This window comes from Gopherus flavomarginatus, chromosome 4 (genome assembly GCF_025201925.1).
Source record: "Gopherus flavomarginatus isolate rGopFla2 chromosome 4, rGopFla2.mat.asm, whole genome shotgun sequence".
Classification (NCBI taxonomy): domain Eukaryota; kingdom Metazoa; phylum Chordata; order Testudines; family Testudinidae; genus Gopherus; species Gopherus flavomarginatus.
This window is the reverse complement of record NC_066620.1, coordinates 95,175,657-95,200,912: the sequence shown is the minus strand read 5'-3', so window position 1 is coordinate 95,200,912 and position 25,256 is coordinate 95,175,657. Positions and strand designations below refer to the sequence as shown.

At 42.9% G+C, this 25,256-nt stretch overlaps 2 protein-coding genes across 9 annotated transcripts; both read left to right on the top strand.

The window, feature by feature from the left end:
* Positions 1-738: 738 nt before the first annotated feature.
* MRPL18 (mitochondrial ribosomal protein L18) lies at positions 739-4,779 on the top strand. Its single transcript, XM_050949943.1, has 4 exons — positions 739-897; positions 2,308-2,491; positions 3,708-3,942; positions 4,300-4,779. The coding sequence occupies exons 1-4, from the start codon at positions 831-833 to the stop codon at positions 4,369-4,371; spliced, it is 558 nt and encodes a 185-aa protein (XP_050805900.1). The 5' UTR covers positions 739-830; the 3' UTR covers positions 4,372-4,779.
* Positions 4,780-4,878: 99 nt separating this feature from the next.
* PNLDC1 (PARN like ribonuclease domain containing exonuclease 1) lies at positions 4,879-24,829 on the top strand. Of its 8 annotated transcripts, none has more exons than XM_050949687.1 (20): positions 4,879-5,329; positions 10,524-10,581; positions 10,713-10,786; positions 12,440-12,473; positions 12,606-12,729; positions 13,667-13,755; positions 14,049-14,149; positions 14,753-14,832; positions 15,946-16,083; positions 17,149-17,218; positions 17,547-17,632; positions 18,307-18,362; positions 19,240-19,287; positions 20,756-20,820; positions 21,274-21,327; positions 21,548-21,590; positions 22,383-22,482; positions 23,396-23,571; positions 23,733-23,831; positions 24,384-24,829. In XM_050949687.1, exons 2-20 carry the CDS (start codon positions 10,532-10,534, stop codon positions 24,454-24,456), a joined length of 1,560 nt encoding a protein of 519 aa, XP_050805644.1. In that variant the 5' UTR covers positions 4,879-5,329; positions 10,524-10,531; the 3' UTR covers positions 24,457-24,829. The 8 variants fall into 8 exon arrangements, 7 of the variants coding, with proteins under 7 accessions (XP_050805644.1, XP_050805641.1, XP_050805642.1 ...); XM_050949684.1 differs by lacking the exon at positions 4,879-5,329 and adding an exon at positions 7,011-7,143; XM_050949686.1 differs by lacking the exon at positions 4,879-5,329 and adding an exon at positions 7,257-7,650.
* Positions 24,830-25,256: the final 427 nt, after the last annotated feature.

Sequence of the window (25,256 nt, the reverse complement as noted above, 5' to 3'; positions counted from 1 at the left end):
CAGAGCTAGCACCCCAACCCTGAGTCCCCTCCTGGAGCCAGCACACCATTCCTCCTCCTACATCCCAACACCCTGCCGCAGGCTCAGCCCAGAGCCCCTTCCCAAACTGCAAATCCCTAGGCCCCAGCCCAGAGCTAGGGTGACCAGATGTCCCAATTTTATAGGGACAGTCATGATTTGTGGGTCTTTTTCTTATACAGGCTCCTATTACACCCCGATCCCCATCTTGATTTTTCACATTTGCTGTCTGATCACCCTACCCAGACCCCACCCCCAGCTAGCCCCCTGAAAGTGAGTTGAAGTTGTGGAGGAGAGCCAGAGAGAAAGAGAAGGGGAAATGCAGTGAGTGGGTGGAGCTTTGAGGAAGGGGTACGGTAGATCCTAGATTCCCCTTAAATTCAAAAAGTGATCTTGGGTGTAAAAAGGTTGGAGAACATTGTCCTACAGCTTTAGTTTATTTCTGGCCCCGGGCAATAAGGGTGTGATCCAGAGCAATCAGAGGCAGGCGCTCGTCCTTTACCACCTGCCTCCCTTGAGAGACTACAAAGGCTAAAACCGTTCCCGGATCGCAGGAAGGGAACACCGCTGGGCACAGGGGTTATAGCTGGCACAGCGAGCTCTGAACTACCCCGCACGCAGGCGCTGTGCACGTGGCGAGCCTGCGTCCCGGGGCCGGCTGACCCCGCTTAGCTCCGCCCCCGCTGTGGAAGGGCGGCTGCCATGGTGAGGGCGGAAGTTAGTTGTCTGCTTCCGGAGCCGCCGAGCCTGTCGGTTCAGCGAAGGTGACGGCTCCGCGGGGGACGTTTCACCGCGACTTCTGCCCGGCCACGATGGCGCTGAGGACGCGGGGGCTGCTGCTGGGTGCCGCGGCCGGGAAACGCCAGGGAGCCGGAAAAGGTGGTTTCCCGCCGCTTCTCGCGATTGCCCTCACCCGCCCCGGCACCCCCGCGATGCAACGTCCGCGCGGGGCTGGCCGGGTCTCGGGTGCCAGCGCGCCAGGGCCGTGGGCGAGCAGCGAAATAAAGTGTTGCCGACACTCAACGCGCTAGTCCCGGTGACCCGCTCTGGGCTGCCAGGCGGACGGGAAGCTTCCCGGGGGGGCCTTTGGAGGGTGGGCGCGAGGCGTTTGTTGTAGGGACTGAGCCTCTTGCACTGGTCGTGCCCCATGCTTAGTGAGCCGACCCGGGTTCGGGCCGGTCAGCTCTGGCCTGGGGCAGCGCGTTGTCAGGGAGCCTTTCACGAGAACACGGGTGCTTTAGGAAGGTCTGTTGGTGGCAAGCTTTCCTCTGGGTTAGGGCGAACCTAGTGCTCCAGGAAAGTATTGGGAATACTCTGTTCCGGTAGGTGCTGCCTTTGGTACCTCCGCATTTATAGGAATGCAAGAATCACCATACACAGACTAATTGTTAATCTAGTTATTTGTTGTGTTTCTGTTGCCTCCCTGAACTACATGCTTCAGAAGAAGGAGCAAGACGCCCTGTAATGGATCATAATAGTATAATTTGCCTACATGGGGAAGCTTTTCCTAGATTCTTACTGTGGTATCTGAATGCCAAGGTCTTTCCCATATGTGGTTACTGAAGATCCCAGTGGCACATTTTTATAAGAAGGAATGTTAACATTGATAGCATTGGCATACCTAAATGCTGCTTGTATCCCTCTTCTGAATATTCTGACTTTTGGTTCCTGCCCAACATTGTTACACAGCTGTGCACTGTTAAACAGTTACTTCATGCCAGAGCAGCTTGAATATGACTGGATAATGAAGTGATCTATGTACGCAAACCTTACTGGACCCTTCAAAATGGAGGGCACTATTCATTATAAACAGTAATCAGTTTCTATTAGAAGTTTTTCTGCATCACGAAATTATCCAGTTTTGATATTTGCAATCTGCACATACAACTGTCCAGCTAGAAATCAGTATTGCAAATCAGGTTTCAACTACATTGGCAAAGGTCTCTAGGATGTCTTTATTCAGTTAGTCAGGCAGTTGCCTGGGCAATTACTTATTTTTGTTAAGAATAATTTTTTAATCGTTAGATAATCTTTCTGCCATTTATGCATTTGGGTTATAAGCACGAAAAAACTGTCAACTCACTTTTGCAGACCGTAAATGGAAATGTGGTATGCCTTCTGCATTCAACTTACAACTCAGCCCACATATTGTGGACAACTGTTCAGTTCCGCTAAGATTTTCACCCAAAATCTTCAACTCACTAATTCTACATTTCAGGCTTTGTAGACTCAATCTATGTATTCTGTGTATATTCTAGTTCTTTCTTCTTTTCCTGATTTTCCCCCAAGGGCTTCGTTTCATATCTGCTGTAGCCAGCTTCAGAACTGCTGAGGATGAAGTGGACACGAAGGAAAATGAGGTGGTTGCCCCAGATTTCATCAACCGAAATCCTCGTAACTTGGAGCAGCTGGCACTAGCAAGGAAGGAACGGGGCTGGGAAACAACGTGGCCCAAGAGAGAGTATTGGCATAGGTGAGTCAGAAATCTGTTAACAATAGTGCAGGCTTAACAAAATACATCTAGATTGTAACCTTAAAGTCATAACTCCCACACTACAATATTTTTACTTAGATTCAGCTGAAGGTTTCAGTCATTCAGAAAACAAGATACACTTTAAAGTGTGCTGAGCACTTCCCATCTGAAAATTGGGGCTCTTAAAGATGTTCAGGTTGGTCAAGCAAAATCAGTAATCACTCCTGAGACTACAGGCCACGGTGTTTTAGTGTACCAATAAATAGAAATATTAGCAAGTTAGAATTCTCTGCTGTTGATTCCAAATGAAATAAAAAAGTTGTAAATGAGCTTTTAATTCCAGAGAAATATCTTGTTTTCTGAATAGCCCTTATAAAAGTCTGAATACATCAGTGGACAAAAAATACTTACAAATGAGAATAAAACAGTGAAAATAAAAAAAAACCTTGCAAACTTTTGAACAAGCAATAACGTTTGCAGTCTTAAAACGTGTTTCAGAAGTTTTACTTAGAGTTCTAGTTACCTCTTCAGAGTGTCTTTTGCTTCTGGGCTCTGGTATGCCAAAAAAAAAAAAAAAAGGTTCAGAATCCTAGCACCTGATATTTCCCCTAATAGTGTCCCGTAAAAGACAATATTTAGATAACAATTACTTTTAAAAATCCACGAGTCAATGTTAAGGTTGTTGTAGTGCTTTTCTTTCTACTTGATAAGTGAAAAACACAAAATTTATGATGTCCTTGACTATTTTCCTTGTTTTAAAATTTAGAAATGATGCCATAGTCACATATATTGTAACTTATCAACTTTTAGCTTTTTTCCTAAAAGTTTTGTTTTCAGAGTTGTAAACAAATAATCGTAGAAATGTAAGGCTGGCCTCAGGAGGTCATCAAGTCCAGTCCCCTGTGCAGAGGCAGCACCAAGTAAACCTAAATTATCCCTGGTAGGTGTTTGTCTAACCTGTTCTTAAAAATTGCCAATGATGGGGATTTCACAAACTCTCTTGGAAGCCTATTCTGGAGTTTAGCTATCCTTATAGTTAAAAAGCTTTTTCTCCTATCTAACCTACATCTCCCTTGCTACAGAATACTGAAGCTGTCTTTCTTTCAGTGTGACACAGTCTAAAATAACAAATAATTAAATGGAGTTCTTGAGCAGTGATTTGTTATTCTGTGATTAGCTTTCATGTTCCTTGATACTTATTTTTCCCCTCATCCAGACTACGACTGGAGCGGACACAGCACTATGTGGAGGCCTTTGTTGAGCATTGCAGTGGGAATGTCGTTGTCTCAGCCTCCACCCGTGAGTGGGCCATAAAGAGACATTTGTACAGTCCCAAGGGAGTGGCGGCATGTGAAAATATTGGGCGTGTGGTGGCACAACGCTGTCTGGAAGCAGGAATCAACTTTGTAACCTTTAAAGCTGTTATCCCGTGGGAATATCACTGTGACTCGGTAAGCATCCGTCTCCTTGCACTTGATTTCTTTACGCAATTTTTACTGCTCTTGAACACTAATGTGATCCTCAGGTGGCTCAAGCAATGTACCTTAACCAAGAAAGAACTACACAGTCCCCTCTTCTTTCAGCTCAGAGCCATGTGGATATCCTACCAGAGCATCTTATCTCTGACAAGCAACACCTTCTTCTGTTGTTGCAGTTCAGGGGGCCTCTATGGCTTTGCATCTCAACACTAATTTGTAGGACCCCTGTTATTCCAGTACTGGCCGATTTAATTGCTTGGGGGATGATGGGGGGATGAAGACTACTTTAAACCTTCATATTTTACAGCTGTTTCCCTTCTTTAAAACCAGATCCAGCGATTTCAAAAGGCTGTGACAGATGGTGGTGTCGTCGTGGGTGAGCCTCGAAGAATCTATCAATAAGATGAAGATGGTGGACGAAATTTCTTAAAGGACTGTCAAACGACTGCTCTCATACAGGAGTGGGCAAAGAAGTAATTCAGGCCCAGAGCTGGGACAATGCGGAGCATAGCATCTTATTATAATAAATAAGTGATGCTGATTTTTTTTTTCTTTTTGTTGACTTCAACTCTAACTTGTTCAAAGATTTTAAGGCCAGAAAAAATCATTATGATCTAATCAGGCCACAATTTCACCCAGTAACTACTCCTTCAAGCCTGTATCTTGTGGTTGAGCTAGATCAAGTCTAGATTTGTAGACATCCAGTTTTGATGTAAACTTCAGGTAATGGAGAACTTACCACATCCTTTGGTATATTTTTCAATGGTTAATTACACTCACTTTGTTTAAATAAAGTGCAAGTTTTTTTTTTTTTAAATTTTATTTCTAATCTGAAGTTATGTAACTTCCAACTATTGGATGCCTTTACCACTACTATTTGGAATCTTCTCACCATGCAGGTATCTATAAGAACTGACTTGACATATAAGCAAAATGTATTGCACTTCCTCAAACCAGTCTTGTAACCCTTTTTAAGCCTTTCTGCTTCAACATCGTTTCTGATGTGTGGACACTAGAAGCAGAAAATGTAATGATTTTGCCAGTGCTATATACAGAAGTAATCTCCCTATTTTACATTACTTTGCTTATGCATCCAAGAATCACATTAGTCCTGTTAGCCACAGCATCCCACTGGGAGCTCATGCTCACTTCGTTATCTGTCATGATTCCTGATTTTTTTTCTAGAGTCACTGGATTATAGTCCACCATGCTGCAGGTGTGACCTGCATTTTTCTTTTCCTAGATATGACCTTCCATTTGACTTCATTAAAACACATGTTCAAATGAGCCCAGTTTGTCAAGTGGTCTAAGGTGCTCTGTATAACTGACCAATCATTTACTACTTGATGCAAAAAAACAGGTGAGCTGCAAACTTTAGCGGCACTGATTTTATATTTTTCAAATCATGAATAGATAATGGAATAGTACTGGCCAAGAAAAGGTCCTGGTTAGATGCCACTAGAATGTAGCCCCTTTGAGGTGATCATTCTTCACCTTTAGAAATGTATGAAGTGTCAGTTTTAAAATCCATGGAGTACTGACTTTTAAAAATTGTTCACTATTAATTTAAACTCCTTACAGAAATGGAAATATAGCAGTTACCTTTAAAAAACAAACATAAGCATTCATAGTATATTGTGATCTATGCTATCAAACTTTAATTCTTTACTGATTATTTTCTATATTAGTCTTTCCATGATTTTCCCTAGGATCAGTGGCAGACTCACTGGCCAATAGTTACCTGGATCTTCCCATTTACCTTTTTAAAATATTAGCAAAACCTTAACTTTCTTCCAGTCTTCTGGAAAAATTAAATGAGGCCAGTGAAAGTCACCAATTGAAAGGCTTCTTTAAAACTGATTGTAGAACAGAGAAACCCTAAAATGCTGTAGATTTTATTTGATCTTACAACATTAGGACAAATTTATCTTCAGTTTCCTGCATACTGCATAATTTATTCTCTTCAAATTTGTATCAGTGGGGTTAGCTCCCAAAGCTGGAAGTTTTATGTGTGTCCTGCCGTAGTGTCTTCCAGCAGCTGCTATGGCTTTGGTTATGGTTTGGTGGCCTGTTTTTCACAGAAAGTTAATTTTGTATGTTCCTGTCTTAAAAAAAATCCTTCAAAAGGGGGCAGACAGAATCTCTGCAGCAGCAGTGTAATATACCAGCAGCTGTGAAATAATTTGGTGCCCTCTGTTGGGAGAGGTTGTTGTGATGGGTTGGAAGCCTGACTTTTTGGAAACATGGCGCTGGTTGGGGAACTCCTCTTCTCTGCTCATCTATTATTATTATATGTCAAATGAGCCACAGCATCCAACAGTTTAAATGCTGGAACAGAAAAGAGCATTTTGCAACCATGCAGTTTATAATGCCCTTACTTAGGTTCCTGGTTAAATTCCAGCTCCCTTTCTCTAGCTTTAGGAGCAAATCAGTGCCTGTCCTGTTTAGGGTGACCAGATGGGATCCTGATTTTATTTTGGGGTCTTTTTCTTTCTATAGGCTCCTATTACCCCCCGTTCTTTAATATTTTTTTTAAATTCCTTCCCTGCCCGCACATGTTGTGCGGAAAGATACGGGGCTGGCCTGGCACAGATTTGTCTCTTTCCCTACCGCTCCCAAAGCCCTGCCCGTGAGATGGAACAGGGGCAGAGGTCGAGCTCTCTGCTCCAGGGCATCTTGCCGCTTTGGGCCAGGCTCCCGGGGCAGGGGAGAGGAGACCTAGGACAATGGAGCGACGCTCCTTCACCTGCGATCACTTCCCTGCCCGGGCATGGGAGGAGGCGGCACCGAGCCGCCTGTGAGTGCGATGGAGGCTCCCCCGTCCCTAGCCCCGGTTGCAAGGGCGGCATCATGGAAGTACTGTGCAGCCGCGTGCTCCCTGCGACGAGCAGAGCGCAGCCCTTCAGGCGGCGGCGCGGTCCCTTTAAGAGTCGGAGGGAAAGAAAGGAGAGGACGGTGCTCACGTTACTAACCGACCGCTGATTCGCTGCTGTTCTTGTCAATCAAGCGGGCGTGCGCTTGAGGCGCTAGTTGCGGCCCGGGAACGCCCTACCAAAGCGCGGCTTTTTCTGTTCGGCCCTCGCGTGGGAGCGGCGGGCATGGAGCTGGGGGCCGGGCAGTTCGCGCAGAGCCTGCCCCGCCTGCGGGCGCTGGTCCTGGGCTGCGAGTTCCTGGGTGAGCGGCCCCGCCTGGAGCAGGGTGGCGGGACGCAGCTTCCCTGCCGCCCGCGCCGCCTGGAGCAGGGAGGGGAGACATGGGACCTCCCGCGCCCGCTGGCTGCCCAGAGCGAAAGTGGCTGTTCACACTGGGCCTCGGGAGTCAGGCAGCCGGGCCGCGCCCTGCACGTGTGACGGGCCAGAGTAGTGGCATCGCCTCACCTGGTCGCTTGCCTATGGTGTCAAACCGTGCAGGGTGTACCCCCGATGAGCTCAGCTGCCAGAGCAGGCCTTGACTAATGGATTGGTCTGTCCTGGCTTAGCTTGGCCCCCAGTTGATAAATACTGTTGTCCATCTGTCCCCTGACTTTTTCCCCAAGCCCTCTTCCATTCGGGGGTATTGTGCATTGGAACAATTTGTATAGTGGGTGCTGAGAGCCACTGAACCTTTGATGGAAACCACTTCAAGCCAGGGGATGCAGCAGCAGCACCCCTAGTTCCAGCACCTGTGCTTCTATTGCCAAGTGTGACAAGGGAAATAGGATTTTTCTCTTTCCATTGCATACTGCGGAGAGAGGCATAGGCACAAAATTGGGTTTTTTTGTGCAGTAGATATCAAGGAAAAAAAAGTGGGTGCTGATGAAGATGTGTGGTACGTTTTGGAAAGCCTATAGAGAAACTGCCGAGATACATCTGACAGTACTTCTGTACCATTCTAAAGAGGAAGCAGAAAAGTACTAAAGCAAAACTGCCTCTTCTGCCCCTATATGCATCTAATCATTTTTTTTTTTTTTTGCCCTCTCTGTATTGAAAGGTAGTAGAGCCAGTTATAATGTAGGGAAAGGATTGCACCACGGTAACTAATAAGAATAATTTTTATAAGACTTAAGAATTCTTCTCCCCTTCCATCCCAATTCCAGTGATCTCTGCTATCTCACTTTGCCTCTTCATCATGAATGATTACAACAAGGGATTGGAAAAGGAGTTCAGTCTTAAGTCTTGTCTGCAGTATAAAAGATTTACCATTGTAGCTATGTATCTGAGTTCTTTTGCTGGCATAGCTTATTTTGTTCAGATAACTGGTAGAGTAGAGTGTCTCAAGCTTTGCTGCCATAGCTGTCAGTTAGGAATGTGAAAAAAGTCACACATGGTGAAATAACTTTTGCTGGCATGATGTCATTTGGAGAGGCAATTTAATGCCTTTAACAGCACAAGGAGTTCTTGCTGCTAGCATAAACTGCATCTCTGCTGCAAGGATTTGCCAGCATAGCTATACTTTATAGTGTAGACAAGCCACCCTAGATGTTTTTTCCAGTTTTCTATTTAAGACTTGAATCATCATTAGTGTGTATATCTGGGGTGGGCAAATTGCATGCTGTGGGCCGGATCCGGCCCATCAGGGCTTTGGATCCAGCCCATGAGATTGCCACCCCTGTCGTGTGCCGTGGGCCCTGTGCCACTCCCAGAAGTGGACAGCACCACATCCCCATCGCCCTGGGGAAGTGGGAGTAGGCAGAGGGCTATGTGTGCTGCCCTTGTCTGCAGGCACTGCCCCTCGCAGTGCCCTTTGGCTGGGAACGGGGGCCAATGGGAGCTTCAGGGGAGGTACCCACATGTGAGGGCAGCGCACGGAGCCCTCTGCCCCCCCCCCCCCAGGGGCTGCAGGGATGTGGTGCTGGAGCAGCATGGAGGCAGGGAGCCTACCCTGGCCTCTGTGTGCACTGCTGCCACCCGGTACTGTTCCAGGTAAGCGGTGCTGGGCCAGAGTATGCACCCCGCACCCTTCTTGCACCCTGAACCCCTGCCCTGAGCCCCCTGTTGCACCCTGCACCCCTCATGCACCTTAAACCCCTGCCCTGAGCCCCAAAAAGTTTGCCTGCCCCTGGTGTGTATCATATCACAGTTAGTGTACATTGTCCCATTAGGAACATGTCATTTGTTTTCTCTCATTCTCTCCTCCATTGTCCTTGAAATGTTCACCTTTTCCCTGATCTGTAAATGAAGCACAAGTTACTTTCCATTCAGTAACTGTTAAACAGGAGGTAAGGTTGAGAGGAGAATACATATGTAACTTAAAAGTAAAAATATACAACCTTAGAAGGGTGTTGTAGTTATCTTTTTTAAAAAAGTTCAGCATTAAGATTAAACCTCAAATTGGAAAGTATGGGAATATACAACTGAGACATCCAAACAAATTGTACTCTGCGGTGATGCTCGGGGTGAATGGAGAGACTAGGGCCAGGTCTACACTACAAAATTTTGCAGGCAGAGCTATGTTGGTCAGAGGGCTGATGAGTTCTGATTTCTGGCCAACATATCTAGCTTAGACACAGTTATACCAGCAAAACTGGTATTTTTTATAGTTAACTGGTATTAAATATTTATGTTGCTGGTTGGAGCTGGTATAAGCTCAGTTCTGCCAGTATAAGCTACGTTAACATTAGGGGTGTGTTGCCAGTATGGTGTACTTGTATAGCTATATCAGTAAAGTGCTCCTTGTGTAGACCTAGCCTAGGAGAGCACTTTATCCATCCATATAACATTTTAACCTCAATTGTAACTATGGATACTAGAGTGCGTTACTGTTAATTGTCCATTTCCTGTCCCTGGTCTTTGCCTCTGCTGTGCCTCCTCAGAGAGACAGTGTGGTTGCAATCTTTCCTGTCAGTGATTGTCACTAGTGAGGAATAGTATAGAAAATCATCTAACTAAACTACATCTCACAAGGATGTGAAAAGCGACAGAGAGTCCCGTGGCACCTTATAGACTAACAAATATTGGAGCATAAACTTTTGTGGGTGAATACCCACTTCATCATACGCATGTCTGTATGTGAAAATACAGTTTCAGATTTGGAATGTATACTTCTAATTTATGCAGAGATAAGATTGTCCTATTAATACAGAAAAGAGAGAAAAATCTACAGTATGTATTTACTGGTATTTTAAACTGCTCCCAGAAATAAAGCTTCAATTTTGGGTGAGAACGTTAGTGAATGCCAGATGGAGAATGAACCCAGCTTGTGTTTGCATTGCTTGTCTTGGTGAGCTTGTGTTGGCCACAGTGGTGCTGATTAAACATACTTTTTTTCCTTTAGGTCCTAACATGGTATGCTTTCTAATGCAACTGTATGTTTTAATGCTACGTTCAGGGATGAGTAAATATCAAATGAACTTCCAAACTGTGAAGTACACGCTTTGTTTTGAAGGAGTAATTCCCTACCCAACTGCTGTCTGGCTGAATAATTCCTGGGTTAAGAGGAGAAATTGGGGGGATTTAATTTTCTTAGTACTGTGTTGGGAATTTAGATCACTCCTTTGTCCGTTTGCAGTTGGTACAAAAGGCTGGAGAAAGGCAGAGTCACATTTTGGAATCTTTTTTTGTGTTCTGTCTCTACAGGGCTTGATATGGAATTCACAGGTTTACATTCAGTCTTTCCACAAGGCAAGCAACCCAGGTAAAGATGTCACATCCAAAATGTTGACATATGATCTAGTGAGTTAAAATAATGGTAGAAGTTGCGGTGAGAAAGTAAAACAGTACATCATGGGAGTATTTCTCCCCCTCCCCCTTCTGATCATTTAATAGTCTCTTCGATTCACCTGCTGAGTGGTATCTGAAGGCCAGACGGAGTGTTCAGAAGTTCACAGTCAATCAGCTTGGTGAGATCTTTTGTTCATTGTTGTCAGAAAAGATAAAATTCCACTTCTTCCTAAATATTTACTAGCATTTCACAAACTAGTTGAATTTGGCGAACACATAGCATCTATAAAAAGCAACAAGGAGTCCTGTGGCACCTTCTAGACTAACAGATGTATTGGGGCATACGTTTTTGTGGGTGAATACCCACTTCGTCAGATGAATGCCATGAAAGCTTATGCCCCAATACGTCTGTTAGTCTATACAGTGCCACAGGACTCTTTGTAACTTTTTACAGATCCGGACTAGCATGTGCTCCCCTCTGATATTTGACACATAGCATCTAGTCCACTAGAGGATTGTGGGACTTTCTGGGAAGGATAACGGTGTGCAATTCTGTTTTTGCTTGTCTGCTGTGTTTGCACTGGTTGTCCTCCGTACTAGATCCCTCTTTTATTAAGGAATAATGTCATCAGTATACATACATCTTAAGTAGTTTACAATCAGGCTGGCTATGCAAGAATTTTCAGTCTACTTTATATTGCTGCAAATTTGTTTTAAAAAACACTGTTAAGGTATCTGTCATCTTTAAAGAAAAATGTAATAGAAGTCAGTCATTCTAGGTTCTGTTCCAGACTCTGTCATTGACTTGCGGTGTGACTGTAAAGCATGAAATATAATCTTTCTGTGCCTTAATAGTCTCACCTGTTAAATGGAGATAATACCTAGCTCACATGTTTTTGTGAGGGTTAATGTTAATAAATCACTTAGATTCTCAAATGGAAAGTACTAGAAAATATTATTTTCTCTAAGGTTAGGTAATGAAATATTCTGCTTTATAAAGCTTCATTTTGTCTTCTGGCATTTTAGGTTGCTATCGTAGGGGCTTCTCATGAGGACTGAGATATTCAGTTTGATTTGGGGGAGACAGAAATGAGGGCATATCAACTTTTTGGTGATGTCACTAAATAAAGGCCAGCTAGACTGTGATCTCTGAAACTGCTTCCTGGGCTGAAGAGTGTTTTGAACCAATGTAGGGATGTGAAGGAGATATTTGAACCTTCCGTGCTGAAGCCCCTGCTGGCTGAAAAGGTAGTGTTGTTCTGGAAGGAGCTTCGTTTTTTTCCTCATCCATTTACACATCTGTGTAGATTGACCCAATTAAAGCATCCTTTTACTTTGTAATACAGGTATGTCTGTCCCTGAAGCATGTTGAAGGTGCCCTGCCAGGGGGAAAATGCACTTGTGCCTTATTTCTTTTATGACACACAGAAATCTTAAGGTTTTTTTTTCTTGCTCTCTTTTGTAGAGTAGAAAGGCCTGTAAACCTACAGCACAGTTTGTAGCTTTCAATAATTTTCCTCTTCTCTTCCATTGCTTAGTCTCTTTTCAGTAAGGGCTACTTCTTTCTGAAGATTAATTTGTCTTCCCATTGACCCCTAAAATCTTATTTCTGTTTAACTATCTGGGAACCCATGTTCATGTCTTTGTAACCTGGCGGTGATCTGGAGTTTAGTAAAATTCTAGTGCAGCAGCTTTAGTAAATGACTAAAATGGCGTAGCGAGGAGAACTCCCGCATCCACTATTTAATTTTCACGATATTAGTAAACAGGAAACCAAGGAGACCTAGCTGGCCTTCAATACTAAGACTTCAGTTTGTGTTTGTTTCTTTCAGGGTTGTCTATATTTTCAAATGAAGAATCAAACAAGTAAGTAAAAATAAAGTATTCTTTCTAAATAAACTCATAGCTGTCTGTTATAACAGAAATAATGCAGTTAAGATTCCTTTGTGCAATTGTTCCTCCTGATCCTGTTTTAGACCTCTTTCTTTTTCGTTGTAGGTATGTTGCACACTCCTATAACTTCTTCCTCTTCCCCACAACGTTTGGAGTCATGGACTCTGAATTCTCTTTCCAGGCATCTAGCATTCAGTTCCTGACGCATTATGGTTTTGATTATAATAAGGTACATTCTCTGTTGTAAGTGACTAGAGCAGAGGCGGCTTGTGTAGTTATGGGGAAGTATTAAGGAAAAATATCCCCAAAATCTGCATTCCTTCTGTAAGCAGCAGCTTGCTACTTTTTCAGTACAACGGCTGCCTTGAATACTTGGTTTGGGTTTGTTTTGTTGTGTGTCAGTAGCAATACATGGCTTTGGACACTGCTGTTCCATGACCAGGGGACAGTAACCACATCTTTGGCAGTGGTTACTAAACAGAACCCCTAACTAACCCTGTGGACCCTGTACTATTGCTTCACATTGTTGCAGTTGATCACTGGGCACCTCTTTGCTGTCTTGTGACACCAACCTTAGCTGCCACTGGCCATAGGGCACCTCCATGTACTTCCCATCTCCTTATCAGCAGAGGGGTAAATGCCTGTCTTTACTTGTATCCCAGCACAGCCAGTCTTTGAATAAAGGAAGCATATGATAAGTCAGGGAGTGAAGAAAAGAGTACCCAGTTGAAACGGCTGGAGAATTTAATTAAATCAAATTTAATTAAAGAGCTGGAATTTGTCCTGAAAACCTGGATTAGAATCCTGACACTGAGTACTTTCTCTGTTGGCTCTTAAATAATCACAAATGGTCAGGACTTCAAATTTCATGTGCAATCTTTCATAATTCAGTTTTTCTCCTCTCTGTACCTGGGAATCCTTTGGAATCATAAAATAAAACCTTTCCCTTCCTTTGTATATGCATACAAGTTGGGTTACTGGGGAACATTTGACTATTTTAGAAAATGTTGGGAAGCATTTTGAGAAAGGATTGGGGAAAGGCCATCATATTAGAAATGGCACAGATTTCACAAATAAATACCAATTTTGAGGGTCACTGTCCTCATACTATTTTTCTAATTTAACGCCTGAAAATCCTATGATAAACCCCTTTTCCCTCCATTCAGTTTCTGAAAGATGGAATCCCATATACGAATGAGGTACAGGAGAAGAAACTTCAGCAAGGTCTCTTAACTGGAAACTGGAAAGTTCGCAGGTAAAGCTCTTCCAAAACCATTGCTCCTCTAGTGACTTCTGTTAGTATTTGACCTTTACTTTTCACTCAATTTACATTTTATAGGAATACTGAAACTGACATAATGTCTCACTGCCATTTCTGTTCCCTTGGGGAATATACAGAGTATAGTGAACGGTCACAGGATGATGCTGTCGGTTGCTCCACAGAATGACTACAGCAGGAGGGAAGGGGGCCTCCTCTGTAAAGCAGAGTCTTGCTTGTGACTGCTTTTGCAGCTTTCTCACTTTTTTTCTTTTCTGATCTCATTTCAGCACTTTGGACAAGGATAAAGTGAAAAAGGTGATTGATGATGTGACACGCTGGGTGCCATCAGCAGAAGAGGGAGGCTCTATGGTTTTACATGATATTAGTGGTATGAAATGGGCTTCCTTCCTCATTTGTGATTTCTCAGTGGCTGCAGCACCTTTTCTGAATAGATGGGGATTGCTGCTTGTTCAGCCCACTTACATAGGTGCCTGTCTCGTAACACTCTTGCTTTTTCACTTAAAAAAAAAACATACCCAGCCCACCATTGCTGCTGCCAAGCCTTCTGGCTCTGGTCATGTTTTCATCTCTGTGCTCTGTTGCTGCTTTTTCGTCATTATGATGAGCTCTATTGTGAAAGGGTTTTTTTTCCTTGAGATTGTTTGGTATCAATGGCTGTTTCTGGAATTGAGGTGGATTTTCCAGGCTGGGAGTAGTAAGTCTGACAGATTTTCTTGTTCTAAGGTTTTCTGGCTCAATTTTGTGCCTCTTGCATGGAAATGTACTAAGATATATATTCAAAGGTATTTTTAAAAATAATTTGAAATAGGTATGACTCAAATTGTCAGCCCTCTTTTCTGGATTGTTGTATGCCATAAATATTTAATTTTTATCTTGCTTTCCACTCTATTTTATTCTTCCATTGAAAAACATTCTTATTCTACCAAGCAAACTTTTCCCCACCTTTAAGTCTTTCGGTTTCTGGTCTCAGGTTTTCAGATATTTGAGGTACAGCTGATTCTGAGACAGGCACTTCCAGATGTTTGGACAGAGCCTTTTGGAGACCAGAAGGTAAGTTGGAAATGAAGCCCTTTGGAAGGTAGGACTTCAGTTTAGGTATGTGTGTGCCTGTTCTTCCTGCTGTGACTCTGAAATCTTGTTTATGCTTTAATGGAAAGGTTCCTGGAAGAGGAGGGAGCTTGCAAAGGAACCGTGCAATGGGACTGAACCAGGTTCTCTTTTCTGGGATCCTATGGGTTGGGAAGCTTTGGCCTCTGTTTTTCTCTCAGTCTCAAAGCCTCCTCTTCCAGAAGGATTGCTCTTAGGCAAAGTCTGAAATGACTCTCAGAATTTCTAGGCTTCTCAAACCCACTCCCTCATGTGTCCACAAAAGCGAACACGTGGTCTTCAGTCGTTGCTTTTTCATTGTTAAACTGTCCCTTCTATTAGCCTTGGAGACTTTTCCACCCATTCTATTGCTGGTTTGTAATATTACACAGCCTTTCTCATCTAGGTCATTAGCTTGAATCTGACATGCTGTTTATTGAATAAAAACAAGGGCTATTGGGTGACCTATTCAGGAAACAAGTGGTCTCAGTCCAGATGCCAGAGAGAATCTTAAAAATATCACACAAATCAATGTTGCAACTAGCACTCTTATTGTTCTCAAACAGAGGCTATAGATGGGACACATTTCCTGAGCTCCCATTTCACACCTAAGTGTGTGCCCTTAGAGTTAGCGTTGATGCACTTTGGTGTGAGGAAACCTGCACTGCTGTTGTCCCTGCTATATCTGTTTTATGGATAGAGGGCATCTTGTTGCAGCATTGTCAATGGAATATCTATTACTAGTGCTAAGAGCACCTAAATTCCATACCTACCCACTCACATCCTGAGACAGGCAACCTATTTTATGACCACCATCCTTCTAGCCAAGGAGGCCTGGAAGTAACTCCCTTCAGAGTTAGTTTCATTTATCGCCATTGATCACCATTCAGTGATGGAAGAGAGACAGTCTTCACCTTCTGCATTGAAGTGCTGTCTCCACAGTCTTGGCAGTCTGAAAATTGAACCTGTTTTCAGCATTAACACCGCTACCAGACAAGCTGCTTATATTTGTGTGTGTGTGTGTGTGCGCGCGCGCGCAAGGTTATTTCTCCAGAGTTGTAGTAACTCTTCTTGCAGGTGATGGTGAAAAAGGTGAGTCCACGGCATCGCTGGTGTCTGGAGAACTCTTCTTGTGACTGCTGCCGAAAGGAGCTCGTTCTTCTCTCTGCCCGGGGTTTCACCAACCTCTTCCAGACCCTCGTTGAAGCCAAGAAGGTGATGCTCACCATCCCTTTTCCCACCTTTGGAATTCTTGGATTGTTACTATAGTAGCAGGTTGGTGGTGGAGTATGCAAGATGTTTTGTATGGAGCTGAGCAAACAGATTCAAAGCAGTGAGTGGCTGCACAGACTGGCTTCATTAACCCTTTCACACTGTCAATAAAACAAGTTAGTGTTTAAAGTGTAATTTTGGCAAGAAAAATGGCTATTAAACATAGCAGATCTGTTAAGTAAGCAGATATGCTTTAAGTGTATTCTGTTAAAAACCTTCTTATTTTATTGATCCAAAAATCAGACTTTACCATGTTGCATTCTTGATACCCTGCAAAGCAAGCCTGCCTGCGGGAGAGTGACCTAAGCGCTGTTCTGACTCGTACATTTCAAACAATTTGTAAAAAATCCAAAAGTTTAGAAGTAATAAAACCTGTCACATTTCAAGGCGTAAGCCACCATCTGAGAGTTAGTCAGATACATTCCAATGGTTAAGTTATTCCACTTTGACATATTATGCATTTGCAGATTCCTCTAAAACATATAGTTCTGGCCACTCTCAGAGCCAGCACACTGCACCACGTGGACCTATGGCCTGATCAAGTATAGGAATTCCAATGTTCCTAGCAAAATTGTTGAATAAGATCCAATTTCTTTATCCCTGGTGATGTATAGGGCAGAAAGACCCCAGCTGGGTGCTCAGATCCCAGAATAAGTTTGTAGATCTGACAACCAAAAAAAATCTCTCTGGGCCAGCTAGCCCAGACAGATTTTTAAAGGCTATGGTCTCCCCTTCCACGCTTTCACCACCTCCCTAGTTCCCCAGCCCTCTTTTAAACAAAATGCTACGAATAAATGCCCCCCTCACTGTAAGTTTAGAGAGCAAACCCAGCTGGGGATGATATTGGCCTCACTGTGATACTGTTTTAGGCCTTGCTGCTTTTGAAGAGGCTTGTATGGGTATTACCCATGTAGTAAAGAAGTTGGGCTATGGGACATGTCTAAAGTTGGTCACTTGACCTACCTTCTGTAAGAACATGCTGATACTGTTTTATGTCTTTCTCCATAGCCAATGGTGGGACACAACATGCTCATGGACCTTCTGCATCTTCATGACAAGTTTTACAAGCCCCTCCCAGGTAGTGTAATCTTTAGCAGCATTCAAATGCTGGTGCACCTCTCCCCAAAACAGCTTTTTCAATCGTTGGGCAGAAATGCAGGACAGCATAGTGATAATCATTTACTCTGCATAGTGTGACTGGGCTGATGCTAGATAACTGCCCTGTCTCTCCCACCTCTAGGGCAGGGCCTGCTCCCTCCAGAATGCTCCCAGTGTGCTGCTCCCATGGGGCATAAGACCAGAAGGAAACTTTAACTTTGTTTAGTCATAGAGTGCCAAGTTTCCTTTTTCTCAGTTCTGTAATATTTTTTTTCTGAATGTTTGCTTCTTTATTGTTTTTCTTTCAGAAAGCTATGAGGAGTTTAAAAGGAATATTCACAGCCTGTTTCCTGTTCTCATAGACACCAAGAATGTAACAAAATCAATCTGGAAGGTAAGATACGAAAGTTTGTTTTGGGCAATAAAACTTGCCTCACACTTAAATGGAAAGAAGGTCCTGATCACACTCTGGTTATAGAACAGGGACCAGTTTTAAATGTTGCACTAAGGCAGTGGTCCCCAAACTTATGTCGTGCCCCTCCCCCCCTTACCTGTAATGTTATCTGTCTGCGCCTGAGCCTGGAACTGTGGCTGAGGTCGTGGCTGGAAGCTGTGGCTGGAAGCCGGGGCCTCGGCTGGGGGTGGGGCTGGAGCTAGAATGGAGCTGGGGACAGATCATGGCTGGGTGGCACTCCCTCCCGTCCCCCATAGGGGCTGGCCTAAGCCGCTCCCGCAGAACGTTCCTCTGTGCCCTCAGTGGGGGGCACCCCACAATTTGGGGACTACTGCACTAAGGCATCTTGCTTCCCTGATGGAAGGACTCTGGAAATTATCCTGTGTCTTCATTACCACCTTTAAATCCTCTTTTCCCTGGAGCTGTACTACCTCTTCTGCCAAGCAGGTGGGCCAGCAGTCTTTTCCTTCTGTAGTGGTGAGTGGTGGTACCTGGACTGTTTCTATCACACAGCATGTTTTAGATGGTCTGGCTGTTTCGGTTTGTTTTCTAATCCTTTGGTTCCTTTCCTCCAAAACACCACATCAGAAATGTCTTGCCTTGTTTTCTTACAGGAATTTCAGTTTCCTCGAGCATCTAACCTCCTAGAAGTTTATGAAATCCTGTGCAGGTGAGCACTGAATTCTGGGGATTTGAGCCCTACCAGCTGGTCCATGAATCATCTTGGGAAGGGTATTTCAAAAGTCAGTCATGCAATATTTTTATATATTTTTTTTTCCTTTCCTGCTGCACTGTGGGTTGAGATTGTTCAACCAGTTTCCCTCCTTTCTAATCTGGCTTTAACATCAGAGGAAGAAGTTTTACCTATAGACCTATAATAGTGAGTACATTGTTTGAAATTCCACCTTTTGAATTATTCAACCAGTATTAAATTAGGATGGGAACTGGCTTACGTTCTGATGTAGAAATATATATAGCAAACTAGGTCCTATGCTGCATTCTAGAGGATAGGATTGCTTAGAGGATTGATAATGGGCTCTGAAGCTTTCTACCATTATTTCCCTCATCTTGAATTTGGGTTAGGGCTGGGGTTGGCAGTAACTTAATACTATCTCACCACTGCATAGGGTCTTAAGTGGAATGAGTTTGTAAGCTCAGGGCAGGTCTGCACTATGGGGGAAAGTTGATCTAAGCTATGCAATTTGAGTTATGTTAGTAGGTAATTGAAATCCACGTAGCTTAGATCTACTTACCACAGGGTCCACACTACACTATGTCGACAGGAGATGCTCTCCTGTTAACTCCCCTTCCTCTTCTCATTCTGGTAGAGTACCAGAGTCGACAGGAGAGTGATCTGTGGTCGATTTAGCTGGTCTTCACTAGACCCTCTAAATCGAGCCCCCATGGATCGATCGCTGATACACTGGTAAGTGGAGACAAGCCCTCAGCCTAGCTGACTGAACATGTGTCCACATTACAAATGGCACTCTTGTTAGCAGAATGGGTAGAGTGTAAGGACTGGACACTATAATACTACTCATCTATAGATGTGTTCCTTCCACAGACAAAACACCATGCCAGGATGCCATGCTGTGGTGAGAGCCTTGTGTTGCTACTGTTTGTGCTGGATCTGCTCTGTGGATAAATAGAGTATATGAGTGCTCTCAAGCAGCCACCTTTTATAACACTAACCTTACTAACTTTTTTCGTAGTGGACGTCCAGAGTCGTTGGGAAGTTTTCTCTCGTTCTGGGTGACTTCAAGAATCTTAACTTTTACCCTCTTTATTGCCTTTTCCAAAAGCTCTGCATTAAGACAGCCTTTCCTCCAGAGCCAGTTAGTTAGCACCTCTCCTTGGAGTAGTGTGTTTTTACTGATCCTTATTCACTTTTTTGTATGCAAGTAAAACACTCTCCTGCATTTGAACATGTTCTGGGTAGGGTATACAGTATCGTCAGATACACAGAGTGCAACGTGGGAATTTGTTTCCAGTAAGGAGAGCATGCACACGTATGCAGCTGCATGGGTCCCTTTTTGCCTCGACAGTCACTGATATAAGGGAAGCCATTAAAGGCAGTGTGATTGACTTGGGATCGGGGCTGCTATTTGTTTTAATAGTTCAAAACGGGAGAATCCTATTGCCCAAACTCATGTTCTCCTTGCACAAATGTTAAAGGATCTTTTTCACAACCGGAATAGGATTCTCTATGCTGCCTTCTGATGTCTCCCCTGCATATAACCGTCTTTACCAAACATGAGTTACAGTATTGGGGGCATGGAGTGAGGGAGGGAACTTTGAACTAGCCTGCTTTTAGATCTCTGTGGAAGTCTTGTCTGTTGGGCCAGTGTGTGGAGTGTGGGCATCCACACAGCCAAATGGGCCGGGAAAACAACCAACCTTCAAAGTCTGAAGCAGCCATAGTTTTAGTTGAGATTATAATCTCTTCTGATTTTTTTGTAATCTGTGGTGAGGGACAAGAATATGTAAATTGGGAGCATGGGAAGGTGTGCAGACTGCCTTAGGATACTTGAGTCTAGGAGAGGCAATCACAAGCACAAATCTACTTCAGCTGTATTATGCAGGGTAGAAGGCTCCTACATTTGTGAACTCCATATACCTTGTTTCCATGCCACAAACTTGCCTGGCTCCTAATCTCTGTGTGTGGATTTATGCAGATCCGTCTGGCACAAGTTGGTACTTCTGGACTATTCCATGTCTCCCCCTCCCCCCTTTTTTTTCCCTCCCAAATATCAGTCAAAAGCTAAGAATTGAAACCTCTGGGATAAGTTTTCAAAGTAGCCTGCAGGGATTTAAGCCATGTGACTTCCTTTGTTGGTGGTGAAAATTTAAGAGTTAAGTTGTTGCTTGCACTGCTTTTGTATTGTATGGCTTTATTCCTTAATGGTAGAGAAACTTCTTTTAAGAAATCTCTTTAGCAGTTGTGTTAAAAATGGAAAGCCATAGAGATTACTCTGAGAGGGCAAGAGCGTTTGCTAAAAATTTCCCTCCTCTCTTAGGCATAGGGGAAGAATGAAAATTTACTCTTCACATTTTTTCCCACAGTGACCTAAATCCCACCAACCCCACGTGTCCGGTGATTGCCCATGCAAGTGACTGTTTAAAATATGGTATGTTCTGTGCAATGAAGCAAATTTTCACTTCTGTATGAAGAGTCTTTGTTTTATTCCATGGGAATCCTAATGCAAGGCAGAAACGAAGCTGTAAGTAGCATAATGAACATGTGCAGGGGAACCTGTCCATTCACACCTTTAATGCCAATCCTGACCTTTTATAAATGCAAGTTTGCTTTAATAAACCTTTAGATGTGATGCCATCTTTTCTTCAGCCACTGATCTAACTGTTGCCTCCTTGGAAGTATCATTTTGAAAGCTCCTGAGGAGCAGGAGAGATTACAGGGGTATAGGGATTCTTTGAGGGGAGTTTGAAATAGTAAGAAGTGCAAAGATGAGAGAAAAACTGGATAATCTGATGCTTATTGAGAGAAGGTTTATTTTGACCGAAAGTAGTTTGCACAGTGCTCTGGAGATGTTTTAATTTATTTTCCATTTTTGGACTCTTAGCTGACAAGAAATCCCCCCATGAGGCAGCCTATGATGCATTTCTCTGCGGATCAGGTAAAACCTGACAGTTCTTAAAGGTTTAATTGTTAGAATTCAGGAATTGCTTTCCTTCCACTGAAACCATCTTAATTCAATAGTAGGTAATACAGGTACTTGTTACTTAACGATAAACTGCCAAATTATCCGTATATATAATTCTTTAGAATTGAACGTTTGCTTAGCTTTTGTTTCTGCACTCTTGTAATGTCACCTCTTCATTGTTCCTCCTTTTTAGTTCTTTTGAAAGTAGCTCACTTGCTCCTAGGCAGAATGCCATGGTAAGTGGTGTTTATGAATTTCTTTGCCTTGGGAATTACCTTGCATTCATAGCTCTTTTAGAAAATACTCTCCATCACTCAAGAGCTTGTGATTTCCCATTCAACAACTTTGTCCAGGTTTTGAATAAAACATTATTCAAAATGCCACTACTCCAAGTAATTAGCTTGTTAATTTTATAAAGAGTTTTTGTCTTGAGGCTGAAACCTTGTTTAAAAAAAATAATCTTGAGGGGTTTAATGGCCTGGGAGGATGGTAATGAAATTGTGCATCCTTCCTTCTTTTAGTCATTGTTTCAAATCCAGCTCAGACTGGTAGTGATCAAATGGTCTAACCATCCTACAGCAATGGGGAAATGAACTGATGGCTTTAGTCAAATTCCTAGTGAACGTTTGTCCCCTTCCCACTGTTTGGTACACTTGTTGGTTTCTGTTGAGAATAACAAGGGTGTTATATGGGTGTTGAGCAGCACTATCCTTGCACCAGTAGATGTGGTCTTTCCCTCTGTTATGATTGAGGTACACAGGCAGGGGGGTTCTGGGGAAGCTTGATCTGCCCTGTATGTGCTGTATCTGTTCTGCACACAGAGGAGTTCATACTGCAAGGCTGTTAATCTGTTTCTTTTTACCAGCATTATATTCACATTCTAAATAAATAAATCCTTCATACTTCCCCTGCTCCAGTTCCCTTAAAGGTCTGTTGTAGCTAGGAGTTTCCTAAAGCTGTAGTATTGTGCCATTTCCCTATAGTGTAGATCACTGAATATTTTTTTTTTATTTTGTTTTCCAACATAGTGACACGCTGGAGACTGGTCCCTCTTTCTCTCAGTATCTCAATGCATTAACTAAGTACCTGAACCAGGTGAATCTGATCCGAGCTGGTGTTTCAACAATCGTGAGTTTAAAGTGCATCATGTTTACCCTCATTGTATCTGAATCCCCAGATGCACAAGCTAGTAGGTTATCTGCTCATTCACATGAGTGAAAGAAAATGCCAGTTGGTGTCTGGATCTTCATCTGCGGGTGACTTCTCAGTGTCAGTCCAAACAGCATTTTTTAAAAAAACCAATTGTGCTGAATTTTTACCCATTTATATTCATTTTGTCACCAGTTACAAATGGCTGGGGCCTTGTCTACACCACTGCTGAAGTCGAAGTAAGTTACATTGCTCCGAGACATAAAAAAACTACCTCTCCTCCACAAGTGATGTGCTTAATGTGCTGTCTACACCGTGCTGTGTCAGCAGGAGATGCTCTCCTCTTGACATAGCTTCCGCCTCTCATTGAGGTGGATTAATGACGTTGATGGGAGAGCGTTCTCCCAACTTATTGCATCTTCACCAGACCTGCTAAATTGACACCACTGCATCAACTGCAGCAGCACCAATTTAGCGCTGTAATAAAGACAAGCCCATAGTCTCTTAACTGCAGCCAAGATACCTCTTTCCCCATTTCAACACCTATAATGAGATAGAAATACAGGGAGCGCTCAAAGGTGCTCATCTGTATTAAAGTATCCCTACTTCCAGGCTTCTGATTCCTATAGTTTTAGAGGATAGGTTGTTGCCTTGGATTTTTATTTTTACATGCATTCTGGTGACTTAAATTTTGCTGTCATGGTTCATGCCTGCAAGAGCCCACAGATGAAAAAATACTTCCTTGTATTGTACAGGTAGGTATTACTTAGTCACTAGGTCACTTTTTGCCTGTTGTGTTTAATTATCTTAAATACCACTTTTAGTATTTACACAGTCAAATGTGGATTAAATTTGAGAGTCTCTGGCTTAATTTCACTTCTTCATTTTCCAGAATTTCTCTGGCACAGATGTCCCTAGCCAACGTCCACCTCTTCTGATTGCCAGTGTTCGGGGATGGCCTGGGGTGGATGAAGAACAGATCTATCAAAAGTTAAAAGCTATGTGCAAGTTTGATGTCAGACGACTGACCGAGAACCAATTTCTGTTGCTCTCCAATAAATTTAAGGAGTAAGTGATCAAAATTCTAATTCTTCACCCTCTCATCCTCTCCTCCCTACTGTCCCTATTTGCCCTCTTGCTCCAGTCCTGCTGACTTTTAGTTAAGGGGATGCAATAAGAGCTGCATGCAAGATGTATCTAATGTAACGCAATTATGATTTATTTCTTAGTTTCAGGGTTGTTCTGCGAGATTATAGAGATCACCCTAATCTGCAGATTTCACTCTATCGCTACTGGAGACACTCACCACAAGCGAACTGCTTGCTACAGTAAGTGATGATGCTCTCCTGTGCCTTCTGCTGTGAGTCAGGAATAACATGCCCTCCTGAACTAGCTTGCCCTGCATCTTTGTATGAGAAGCAGTTAATTACTCTTAAGTAATGTTGCACTGTAGATCCATCATGAAAACATGTAATTCAGAAGCAGGCTTTATGCAGTGGTTTAGAATGGTCACACTGTAAATGATCTTCCACCTCTGGGTTCCAATCTTAACTTGGATCACCAAGGAAATGTTTTCTTGTGGCCATCACCAAACCATCATGCTGTCATAATTGACAGATGCTGATCTCCGAGGTCCATTACTGGAATACCCAGTGTGGGAAAAGGTAAAGCTGTATTGAAAGTTCAATTCTGGAATATTAGGGGCAATTAAAATTAAAGGTTAAAATTCCTATGTTTTGTTAATCCAGTAATATAGTAGTGCAGATGGAGGGAGACTGTTAGCTCTGATCCAGCTCAGGGAGGAGTCTCACTTTCATAATCACCCAACTAATCCCAAATGTAAATAGCCTAATAACATTTTAACTTTCTTCCCCTTTTAGAATTTGTGGGATTGTGGCATCATGGTCTCTTCTGGCCTTTGTGATTGGAGGATCTCCATGGTATGCCATGTAAAAGATTATCTTCTGGAAAGATCTCAGGGACATCTTTCTTATCTATGTGCTTGTTACCAGGATGCCTGTTGTGGTTTTTTTTTTTCTTACACTGTTAACACAGTGATGGTCAGTAAAAGGCATTTAACATTGTTTTTTTTTGTTTGTTTGCCTTCAATCACAAAAAAAAATCTGTGTTTAAGGAGACTCTCAGGTTTTAGGAATCAAATCTGAAGGGGAAAATCCTCCTGGTTTTTTAAATATATTTGTTAAACAAGTACTACTATACCTCTTCTTCATGTGCAAGTGAACCAGAGAATCCACTGTCTTGATGAGACTTTTATCTTGTTCCCTGTTTATTCTTCAACAACACTAATAAACCAGTTCTATTTCAAGTATTGTGTTGCCGTTAAAGGCTGGTGTACACAGGATTATGTTGTGTTTTTTGGAAATGGTTAAATAGAAGGAGCTACATTAACTTTAATTCCATTTCAACTGAGGGAAAGGTATTGCTGTTCACCAGATGGAACAGGATAAAACTGATGGAGAAATAATTCTGCAGGCTCCTGAAAGGTTTTCAAAGACAATAAAATAAATGTCAGGTGACTTGTGTGTATTTTTAAGCACATGTTAGCAAGAGAATGCCTTGACAGTAACGTGCTACGTTGATCAGTTTTTCGGATATGGATGAGTGAATGGGATTCAGTCCAATGACTGCTACCCTCTACTCTGAAATTTGGTAAGCCTAACTATTGTATAGGTCCTTCAAAGGAAAACTGCCTTTATTTCTGGCCTTGATGCCACAATGTGGCACAGTTGCCA

Coding starts and splice junctions, on each gene's coding strand:
- MRPL18 (XM_050949943.1), top strand. CDS start 831: ATGGCGCTGAGGACGCGGGGGCTGCTGCTGGGTGCCGCGGCCGGGAAA. Junction 898..2,307: donor ACGCCAGGGAGCCGGAAAAG/GTGGTTTCCCGC, acceptor TTTTCCCCCAAG/GGCTTCGTTTCATATCTGCT. Junction 3,943..4,299: donor GGGAATATCACTGTGACTCG/GTAAGCATCCGT, acceptor CTTTAAAACCAG/ATCCAGCGATTTCAAAAGGC.
- PNLDC1 (XM_050949684.1), top strand. CDS start 7,068: ATGGAGCTGGGGGCCGGGCAGTTCGCGCAGAGCCTGCCCCGCCTGCGG. Junction 7,144..10,523: donor CCTGGGCTGCGAGTTCCTGG/GTGAGCGGCCCC, acceptor CTGTCTCTACAG/GGCTTGATATGGAATTCACA. Junction 16,084..17,148: donor CCCTCGTTGAAGCCAAGAAG/GTGATGCTCACC, acceptor CTTTCTCCATAG/CCAATGGTGGGACACAACAT.